General features: G+C 47.0%; 1 protein-coding gene across 2 annotated transcripts in view; it reads left to right on the forward strand.

Annotated features, from left to right (window-relative positions):
- The window catches only part of LOC106563697 (pecanex-like protein 3), a 32,258-nt gene extending 20,986 nt beyond the window's left edge, over positions 1-11,272 (forward strand). Inside the window, exons 26-34 of one of the 2 annotated variants that reach the window (XM_045690108.2) lie at positions 1-234; positions 338-568; positions 696-802; positions 1,035-1,182; positions 1,354-1,584; positions 2,273-2,547; positions 7,829-7,998; positions 8,170-8,552; positions 9,259-11,272. The exon at positions 1-234 is cut by the window's left edge and continues 20 nt beyond it. In XM_045690108.2, the coding sequence (XP_045546064.1) occupies positions 1-234; positions 338-568; positions 696-802; positions 1,035-1,182; positions 1,354-1,584; positions 2,273-2,547; positions 7,829-7,998; positions 8,170-8,552; positions 9,259-9,399 (1,920 nt within the window). In that variant the 3' untranslated portion in view covers positions 9,400-11,272. Of the gene's footprint in view, positions 235-337; positions 569-695; positions 803-876; positions 1,002-1,034; positions 1,183-1,353; positions 1,585-2,272; positions 2,548-7,828; positions 7,999-8,169; positions 8,553-9,258 lie in introns of those variants that run through there. The other variant, XM_082958260.1, reaches the window with a different exon arrangement.
- Positions 11,273-11,305: the final 33 nt, after the last annotated feature.

The following is an 11,305-nucleotide window of genomic DNA, read 5'->3' on the forward strand; positions in this document are numbered from 1 at the left end:
GAGGTGGAGGCCATCACCGAGGGGGTGGAGGAGGACGAGGGCTGCTGCTGCTGTGAGCCAGGCCACCTGCCTCACATGCTCTCTTTTAACGCAGCGTTCGGCCAGCGTTGGCTGGCCTGGGAGGTGGCCGCCACCAAGTACGTCCTGGAGGGCTACAGCATCAGCGACAACAACGCCGCCTCCATGCTGCAGGTGTTCGACCTGCGCAAGATCCTCATCACCTACTACGTCAAGGTATGATCCACACTGAACTTAGTTAACTATAACATGAGATCCAATAGCAGTTTGTTTGACCAGTAGGTGGCCTGGTCTGTAACACGTGTTTCCTCTACCACAGAGCATCGTCTACTACGTCAGTCGATCTCCTAAACTGGAGGAGTGGCTGGCCAATGAGATGGTGCAGGAGGCGCTGCGGCCCTGCCTAGGCCCCGCCTACGTGGACAGTGACCCGACCTTCAACCTGAACATAGACGAAGACTACGACCACAGGGCCTCTGGCGTCACCCCCAGCTCCTTCTGTATGGTCTACCTGGACTGGATCCAGTACTGTAATAGCAGACGCCAGACGGTCAGTGTCCCTTGTCATGTTACTGTTGAAAAGGTGACATGTTGATTTGACCATTACTTCCCATATGTAATTATTGTCCTCAGCAGACTAACTTCACAACGTGCTTCATGTGTGTTTTCTGTTGTAGCCGGTGGAGGAGAGCAAGAGAGACTCTCCTCTGGTCACCCTGTGTTTTGGCCTGTGTGTCCTGGGGAGAAGGGCTCTGGGCACAGCCTCCCACAGCATGTCTGCCAGGTAAGACCCAGGACTAAACACTCTGCTCTCTACTAAACACTCTGCTCTCTAACTGGAGGGAGTATGTCTGCCAGGTAAGACCCAGGACTAAACACTCTGCTCTCTAACTGGAGGGAGTATGTCTGCCAGGTAAGACCCAGGACTAAACACTCTGCTCTCTAACTGGAGGGAGTATGTCTGCCTCTGTGATACTGTATACCAAAGGTGACTGTGTTTGTGCCCTGACTTTCAGCTTGGAGCCTTTCCTGTACGGCCTCCACGCCCTCTTCAAGGGGGACTTCCGCATCACCTCTCCCAGGGATGAGTGGGTGTTTGCAGACATGGACCTGCTGAACAGGGTGGTGGCCCCCGGGGTGCGCATGTCCCTCAAACTGCACCAGGTTAGACATACTGGCATGACTCATTACAAACACTATAGTAACCAGCTTAATGACCTCAATGTAAAGAATTGACTGATTTTTAGAGACTGTATGGTGGACAGAGCTAAGACTAAGAAGCTTAATGATGACATCACCCACACTAAGCTCATCGCTCTGCCCCCCCCTCAACAGGACCACTTCACGTCTCCAGACGAGTACGAGGACCCGGTGGTTCTGTACGACGCCATCACAGCCAACGAAGAGAAGATGGTGATCAGCCACGAGGGCGACCCAGTGTGGCGCGGCGCCATTCTGGCCAACATGCCCTCGCTGCTGGCCCTGCGCCACGTCATGGACGACGGCAGCGACGAGTACAAGATCATCATGCTCAACAAGAGGTTCCTCAGCTTCAGGGTCATCAAGGTCAGCCGCAGCTACTGTAGAGACTCCCACCGTCACAGCTTGTCAGTGGTGTGCACTGAAATGAACAGGAGGACAATGGAGGCATTGCTGTAGAAGGACCATGGATCACATTGAGACTGATTTAATATCAGTAGATATTTGCCAGGAATGTTCTAGTGCTCTATTGTTAACTTTGCTTCTATCTCTAGTTGTGTGTCACCAGTTCTGGGTCAAATCAAACAGGCGTACCCTTACTGTGAAATGCTTACTAATAAGCCCTTAACAAACAATGCAGTTTTAAGAAAATATAGTTAAGAAAATATTTACTAAATAAATGAAAGTAAAAAAATAAATAACAATGAGGCTATATACAGGGGGTACCAGTACCGAGTCATTGTGCGGGGGTACATGATGTGTTGAGGTAATTTGTACATGTAGGTATGGCTAAAGTGACAATACATAGATAATAAACATTGAGTAGCAGCAGTGTAAAAACAAAGAGGGGGGGCTCAATGCAAATAGTCCTGGTAGCCATTTGATGAATTGTTCAGCAGTCTTATGGTTTGGGGGTAGAAGCTGTTAAGGAGCCTTTTGGTCCTAGACTTGGCGCTCTGGTACCGCTTGCCGTGCAGTAGCAGAGGTTATTTGCATATTTGTGACTTCTTGTTCTCCTCACCCCTGCTGACCCACACTGTCCTGCCCCCTGCAGGTGAACAGGGAATGTGTCCGCGGGCTGTGGGCGGGCCAGCAGCAGGAGCTGGTGTTCCTGCGGAACCGGAACCCGGAGCGCGGCAGCATACAGAACGCCAAGCAGGCCCTGCGGAACATGATCAACTCGTCATGTGACCAGCCCATCGGCTACCCCATCTACGTGTCGCCCCTCACCACCTCCTTCGCAGGCGGGCACACCCAGCTCCGCTCAGTCTGGGGGGGGCCTGTCAGCCCCCATAACATCTACACCTGGCTCATCAGCAGCTGGGACAGGTACACTTACACTACACAGCCTGCAGTAGTCATGCTAAGGCTGTGTGAGATGTGTATATATACACTGCTCAAAAAAATAAAGGGAACACTTAAACAACACAATGTAACTCCAAGTCAATCACACTTCTGTGAAATCAAACTGTCCACTTAGGAAGCAACACTGATTGACAATAAATTTCACATGCTGTTGTGCAAATGGAATAGACATCAGATGGAAATTATAGGCAATTAGCAAGACACCCCCAATAAAGGAGTGGTTCTGCAGGTGGGGACCACAGACCACTTCTCAGTTCCTATGCTTCCTGGTTGATGTTTTGGTCACTTTTGAATGCTGGCGGTGCTTTCACTCTAGTGGTAGCATGAGAGTCTACAACCCACACAAGTGGCTCAGGAAGTGCAGCTCGTCCAGGATGGCACATCAACGCAAGCTGTGGCAAGAAGGTTTGCTGTGTCTGTCAGCGTAGTGTCCAGAGCATGGAGGCACTACCAGGAGACAGGCCAGTACATCAGGAGACGTGGAGGAGGCCGTAGGAGGGCAACAACCCAGCAGCAGGACCGCTACCTCCGCCTTTGTGCAAGGAGGAGCAGGAGAAGCACTGCCAGAGCCCTACAAAATGACCTCCAGCAGGCCACAAATGTGCATGTGTCTGCTCAAACGGTCAGAAACAGACTCCATGAGGGTGGTATGCGGGCCCGACGTCCACAGGTGGGGGTTGTGCTTACAGCCCAACACCGTGCAGGACATTTGGCATTTGCCAGAGAACACCAAGATTGGCAAATTCGCCACTGGCGCCCTGTGCTCTTCACAGATGAAAGCAGGTTCACACTGAGCACGTGACAGAGTCTGGAGACGCCGTGGAGAACGTTCTGCTGCCTGCAACATCCTCCAGCATGACCGGTTTGGCGGTGGGTCAGTCATGGTGTAGGGTGGCATTTCTTTGGGGGGCCGCACAGCCCTCCATGTGCTCGCCAGAGGTAGCCTGACTGCCATTAGGTACCGAGATGAGATCCTCAGACCCCTTGTGAGACCATATGCTGGTGCAGTTGGCCCTGGGTTCCTCCTAATGCAAGACAATGCTAGACCTCATGTGGCTGGAGTGTGTCAGCAGTTCCTGCAAGAGGAAGGCATTGATGCTATGGACTGGCCCGCCCGTTTCCCAGACCTGAATCCAATTGAGCACATCTGGGACATCATGTCTCGCTCCATCCACCAACGCCACGTTGCACCACAGACTGTCCAGGAGTTGGCGGATGCTTTAGTCCCGGTCTGGGAGGAGATCCCTCAGGAGACCATCCGCCACCTCATCAGGAGCATGCCCAGGCGTTGTAGGGAGGTCATACAGGCACGTGGAGGCCACACACACTACTGAGCCTCATTTTGAAGTGTTTTAAGGACATTACATCAAAGTTGGATCAGCCTGTAGTGTGGTTTTCCACTTCAATTTTGAGTGTGACTCCAAATCCAGACCTCCATGGGTTGATAAATTGGATTTCCATTGATTATTTTTCTGTGATTTTGTTGTCAGCACATTCAACTATGTAAAGAAAAAAGTATTTAATAAGATAATTTATTTCATTTAGATCTAGGATGTGTTGTTTAAGTGTTCCCTTTATTTTTTTGAGCTATATATATATATATATATATATATATATATATATATATATATATATATATATATATATATGCAGTTGAAGTTGACATACACCTTAGCCAAATACATTTAAACTCAGTTTTTCACAATTCCTGACATTTAATCCTAGTAAAAATTCCCTGTTTTAGGTCAGTTAGAATCACCACTTTATTTTAAGAATGTGAAATGTCAGAATAATAGAGTGATTAATTTCAGCTTTTATTTCTTTCATCACATTCCCAGTGGGTCAGAAGTTTACATACACTCAATTAGTATTTGGTAGCATTGCCTTTAAATTGTTTAACTTGGGTCAAACGTTTAGGGTAGCCTTCCAAAAGCTTCCCACAACAAGTTAGGTGAATTTTCTCCTGACAAATGGTGTAACTGAGTTAGGTTTCTAGGTCTCTTTGCTCGCTTTCCTTTTTCAGTTCTGCCCACAATTTTCTATAGGATTGAGGTCAGGGCTTTGTGATGGCCACTCCAATACCCTGACTTTGTTGTCCTTAAGCCATTTAGCCACAACTTTGGAAGTATGCTTGGGGTCATTGTCCATTTGGAAGACCATTTCCGACCAAGCTTTAACTTCCTGACTGATGTCTTGAGATGTTGCTTCAATATATCCACATAATTTTCTTTCCTCATGATGCCATCTATTTTGTGATGTGCACCAGTCCCTCCTGCAGCAAAGCACCCACATAAAATGATGCTGCCACCCCAGTGCTTCACGGTTGGGATGGTGTTCTTCTGCTTGCAAGCCTCCCCCTTTTTCCTCCAAACATAACGATGGTCATTATGGCCAAACAGTGCTATTTTTGTTTCATCAAACCAGAGAACAAAAAGTACAATCTTTGTCCACATGTGCAGTTGCAAACCGTAGTCTGGCTTTTTTATGGCGGTTTTGGAGCAGTGGCTTCTTCCTTGCTGAGCGGCCTTTCAGGTTATGTCGATGTAGGACTCGTTTTACTGTGGATATAGATACTTTTGTACCTGTTTCCTCCAGCATCTTCACAAGGTCCTTTGCGGTTGTTCTGCGATTGATTTGCACTTCTCGCACCAAAGTACGTTGATCTCTAGGAGACAGAACGCGTCTCCTTCCTGAGCGGTATGACGGCTGCGTGGTCCCAGGGTGTTTATACTTGCGTACTATTGTTTGTACAGATGAACGTGGTACCTTCAGCCGTTTGGAAATTGCTCCCAAGGATGAACCAGACTTGTGGAGGTCTACAATTTCTTTTTTTTTCTGGGGTCTTGGCTGATTTCTTTTGATTTTCCCATGATGTCAAGCAAAGAGGCACTGAGTTTGAAGGTTGGCCTTGAAATACATCCACAGGTACACCTCCAATTGACTGAAATGATGTCAATTAGCCAATCAGAAGCTTCTAAAGCCATGACATCATTTTCTGGAATTCTCTAAGCTGTTTAAAGGTACAGTCAACTTAGTGTAAACTTCTGACCCACTGGAATTGTTATGCAGTGAATTATAAGTGAAATAATCTGTCTGTAAACAATTGTTGGAAAAATTACTTGTGTCATGCACAAAGTAGATGTCCTAACTGACTTGCCAAAACTATAGTTTGTTAACAAGAAATTTGTGGAGTGGTTGAAAAACAAGTTTTAATGACTCCAACATAAGTGTATGTAAACTTCCGACTTCAACTGTATGTGTGTGTATATATATGTGTATGTGTGTGTGTGTGTGTGTATGTATATATAGGGGGGGTGTGTGTGTGTGTGTGTGGTGTGTGTATGTGTATATATATGTGTGTGTGTGTGTGTATATATATGTGTGTGTATGTGTATATAGGGGTATGTGTGTGTGTGTGGTGTGTATATATATGTGTATATATGTATAGGGGGGGTGTGTGTGTGTGTGTGTGTGTGTGTGTGTGTGTGTGTGTGTGTATGTATATATATATTTTAATTACATGTGCGCGCGTGCCACACACACACAGTCAGGTATTCCTGCAAACTGCACATATCACACACATGCCACTGCTCTCTCTCACTCACACACTCTCTCTCACACACACACAGTGCATTCAGAAAGTATTCAGACCTCTTGACTTTTTCCACATTTTGTTACATTACAGCCTTATTCTAAAATGTATGAAATACATGTTTTCCCTCATCAATATTCACGCAATACCCCATAATGACAAAGGGAAAAACAGGTTTTTAGACATTTTTGCAAATGTAAAAAGTATTCAGACCCTTTGCTATGAGACTCGAAATTGATCTCAGGTGCATCCTGTTTCCATTGATCATCCTTGATGTTTTTACAACTTGATTAGAGTCCTCCTATGGTAAATTCAATATATTGGACATGATTTGGAAAGGCACACTACTGTCTATATAAAGGTGCCACGGTAGACCACTGCATGTCAGAGCAAAAACCAAGCCATGAGGTCAAAGGAATTGGCTGTAGAGCTACAAGACGATTGTGTCGAGGGACATATTTGGGGAAGGGTACCATAACATTTTTGCAGCATTGAAGGTGCCCAAAAACACAATGGCCTCCATCATTCTTAAATAGAAGATTGTAACCACCAAGACTCTTCCTAGAGCTGGCCGCCCAGCCAAACTGAGCAATCGTGGGAGAAGGGCCTTGGTCAGGGAGGTGACCAAGAACCCGATGGTCACTCTGACAGAGCTCCAGAGTTCCTCTGTGGAGATGGGAGAACCTTCCAGAAGGACAACCATCTCTGCAACACTCCCATCAATCAGGCCTTTATGGTAGAGTGGCCAGACAGAAACCACTCTTCAGTAAAAGGAACATGACAGCCCGCTTGGAGATTGCCAAAAGGCACCTAAAGACTCTCAGACCATGAGAAAAAAGATTATCTGGTCTGATGAAACCTAGACTGAACTCTCTGGCCTGAATGTCAAGTGTCATGTCAGAAGGAAACCAGGCACCATCCCTACGGTGAAGCATGGGGGTGGCAGCATCATGCTGTGGGGATGTTTTTTGGCGGCAGGGACTGGGAGACTAGTCAGAATCAAGGCAAAGATGAACGGAGCAAAATACAGAGAGATCCTTGATGGAAACCTGATCCAGAGCGCTCACGACCTCAGACTGGGGCAAAGGTTCACCTTCCAACAGGACAACGACCCTAAGCACACAGCCAAGACAACGCAGGAGTGGCTTCGGGACAAGTCTCTGAATGTCCTTGAGTGGCCCAGCCAGAGCCTGGACTTGAACCCGATCGAACATTTGTGGAGGGACCTGAAAATAGCTGTGCAGCGACGCTCCCCATCCAACCTGACAGAGCTTGAGAGGATCTGCAGAGAAGAATGGGGGAAACTCCCCAAATACAGGTGTGTCAAGCTTCATACCCAAGGACTTTTGAGGCTGTAATCGCTGCCAAAGGTGCTTCAACAAAGTACTGAGTAAAGGGTCTGAATGCTTTTGTATGTCATATTTACGATTTTTGTTTTATACTTGCAAACATTTCTAAAAACCTATTTTTGCTTCGTCATTATGAGAGAGTGTGTAGATTGATGAGGAAAAAAACAACCATTTAATCCATTTTAGAATAAGGCTGTAACGTGAAAAAATTAAGGGGTCTGAATACTTTTCAAATGCACTGTACATACAACACACACTGGCCGTGTGTGATAAGACTGTTCAAATCCCTGTGTTTCTCCTGCAGGTTACAGAAGGGTTGTGGAGCTGGCTGTAACAGTGGGGGAAACATCGAGGACTCTGACTGCGGTGGCGGCTCCACATCCATCTCCAACAACCCATCGGCTCACACCACCCAGAGCACCCCGGCCTCCAGCCTTCCCCAGCCCCACTTCACCTTCATCCACCCCCCCATGGGTGAGCCCAGGACCCCACCACTCAACTACAACCTCTGATGTCCACTGTTTAGCTGCAGCTAGCTATTATTACAATATCAATACTGACAGTATGCTGATAACACAGCAATGTTTGTATAATGATGACATTTTTTTAATGAAGTGAATGAAATAACTTGCTTTGTCTCCGTAGGAACTGACAACCCTGTGGGCCCCACCCCCACCTGGCCCCACCACCCTCAGCCCCTCCCCTTGGCTCTGCTCAGCCAGTCAGAGGGCAGGATGGACTCTGGGCTAGTTACCTCCCTCCACCGGACCTCGTCCATCCAGGGTCTCCTGGGTCAGCACCTGTCCAGCTCCCAGCTGTCGTTCAGCAGCTCTGTGGTCATGGCTCCCCTGCCTGGCCCAGGCAGCTTCCTGGACGGAGGGCACAAAGGGTCCGGGCGGGCAGGACTGGGACATGGCCTGCCCTACGAGGGTCTCTACGGGAAGTGGAGCATGTCAGGCAGGAAGGGCTTCAACGGGCCAGCCGCAGCTGAGAGTGACGGTGGAGCTTCTCAGTTCATACGGACACAGGTGAGGACGGTGAAACAGTGTAACATATTGAAGGTAGAACAGACACTGAGTGTACAAAACATGACCAGGTGAATCCAGGTGAAAGCTATGATCCCTTATGGATGTCACTTGTTAAATCCACTTCAATCAGTGTAGATGAAGGGGAGGAGACGGGTTAAAGAAAGATTTTTAAGCCTTGAAGAAATTGAGACAAAATATTTGCCTTTTCAATGATGTATGGTAGTAGGTGCCAGGCGCACCAGTTTGTGCCAAGAACTGCAACACTGCTGGGATTTTCACGCATAACACTTTCCCGTGTGTATCAAGGATGGTCCACCACCCAAAGGATATCCAGTCAACTTGACACAACTGTGGGAAGTATTGTCAACATGGGGCAGCATCCCTGTGGAACATTTCGACACCTTGTAGAGTCCATGCCCTGCCAAATCGAGGCTGTTCTGAGGGGAAAAAGGGGAGGGGCGGGCGCAACTCAATATTAGGAAGGTGTCCTTTATGTTTTGTACACTCAATATATAGTGTATTGGAAGGTAGAACATATAGTCTGGAAGGTGGAGTATGCTGTCAACAGCATGAGAATAATGTAGCTACAGGACATGACCTCTTACGACAGGATGTTATGGCTTTCAGATCAACTTAATGATGGTTGTTTGTTGCGATGGAAACGCAGAGCTTTCATTAGTTGCGGATATTTACATCTGTGTTTCAGTCTACTCCTCCTGCACTGCCGCCTGGGGCCAGCCCAACACAGGACCCCCTGGGGGTCACCCAGTCCACTGAGACCACGCCCCCCAGCCCCGCCCCCGGGGAGGAGTCCACCGAGCTGCCTTTACTTGAGCACCTGGGCTGAGTCTGTCCTGGAGAACCCATGAGAACCCCTGCAGCCAAAGCACTGCACCAGCATGGCCAGTTCTAGAGTGGGCCTGACCGGCTCCGACCGGACCTATTCCAGCTTCCCAGAGTCATTCCGAAGCTCTTCTCTCTCTCTCTCAAAGAGACTGGACTCTGAGGTCTGTTACGTCTCTGATGGCAAATCACAACATCTCAACATGTTTTAGTGTAAATTTTTTTTTTCAAGCCTTTGCCATGCTGGATGGATCTAGAGGTCTAAATACCTTCCTCTTCTCCTCAGTGAACCACCACAAGGATGCATGTCAAAACTAAATGTACGCCCCCATCCCTAACCCATCCCACCATCCGCCTCCTAGGACTTGAAACAGGAGCTCTATTTGATAGGCCCTCAAGAGTTTCTGTAACAATGGTAACCCTAGCAGGCCAAAAAGCCAGTGCAATTGTAAGGGAGGTTTTTCCTTATGTAATGTTTAGTTGTTTTTTTAATTAGTTTTAGTTTGTTTGTCTTCTCCTTCACCTGAGACCTACCAGCAACAGCATAATGACTCAGAAAAGGGAACTCTAATATCCCTGTTGCTGTATGTACAGGTGAAGCCAGAGTTACTACCATAACAAGCCTTGTTCTTTACCCACACTGCCCATCCATGCTGCACCAACCTGCTGCTCCAACCTGCTGCTCCACTGTAGAACTAGTTCACGTTCACCACTGTGGGGATATCCACTCTGAAACTGCACGGGTCACATCAAATGACTTGAACAGCTACAATATGACAGGGGTCGGCAACAGGCAGATTTAAAAAAAATTATTAGCAAAATATATATATATATTATACTATATATATAGTTTTGGGTCAAAAGACTGTAAAATCACCAGGAATTCAGAAAAAAAAATCATCAAAATATTTAGGAAATCTGTTCCCAAGTATTCCCACAAATAAAAAGAGACATGATCGTGCCTGTATGTAATTTTGTATGACATTATTTTCAAATACAATCTCTTTTTGGGCTTAGTTTTGGTCAATTTGCAGTGTACAAATTATTATCCGCCATTCTCTCTGACAAAAATCAGCCCGTGGCTGAATCTAGTTGCTTACCCCTGTCATATGACCAGTCAATATCAACTCCCCACCTCACTAGCATAACACACACATTCCAAAACTAATCCAACACCCCTCCCTGTAAAAACATCCTCATACTCATTTGGATATTTATTAGAGGCACTTGACCACAATCAACAATCTCAAGTGTTTTGTCAAAGAGCTTGTTTCAGGGATAAGACTCCCGCCTACTCCTACCTTTCCCAACATTTGGTGCTTTTTCCCAGTGGAGTTTACAGTCCTGTCAGGCCTGGACAAAAGTTCTGAATTTGGGGAGGTCTAATGAGATGGGGTGGGGGGTGACTCTGGACAGCTGATGGACCAGGACAGAGAGCATGAAAGGAGAAGAGATGCTCACCAGGCAGGGACATTGTTCAGACCACAGGATTCTAAACTGGGAATCTTCTTTCTAAAGCCTTTTAGATTTTTGTGTCCTATTGTTGGGGTGATTGGAATGTCTTTTTACTTTACTTGAAGAACCACAACTTCCTCAGTGGCTATAGGCCAGCCCACTGAGTTGCCCTAGTGACCAAACGCTCCCTCCCTGACCCGATCCAATCAGCTGTGGACTCTGCAGTGGGAGGGGCTCAGACAGCTCTGTGTGGAATAGCCACCAGCAAGAGGCCCTTGCTTTCCTTGGCTCCAGGCAGCTCCTCCTACTACTAAACTACAGCCCCTCCTGCTACTACTACTACACTTACAAATACTGTTTGTGCTACACATACCTCCAGCGTTTTAGTTGGAAACCAAGTTAAATAAATACTGAAAAACAAAGATGGCATATTTATTGGATTTCTTGATAACGTC

Source organism: Salmo salar, chromosome 11, assembly GCF_965601325.2.
Source record: "Salmo salar chromosome 11, fSalSal1, whole genome shotgun sequence".
Classification (NCBI taxonomy): domain Eukaryota; kingdom Metazoa; phylum Chordata; class Actinopteri; order Salmoniformes; family Salmonidae; genus Salmo; species Salmo salar.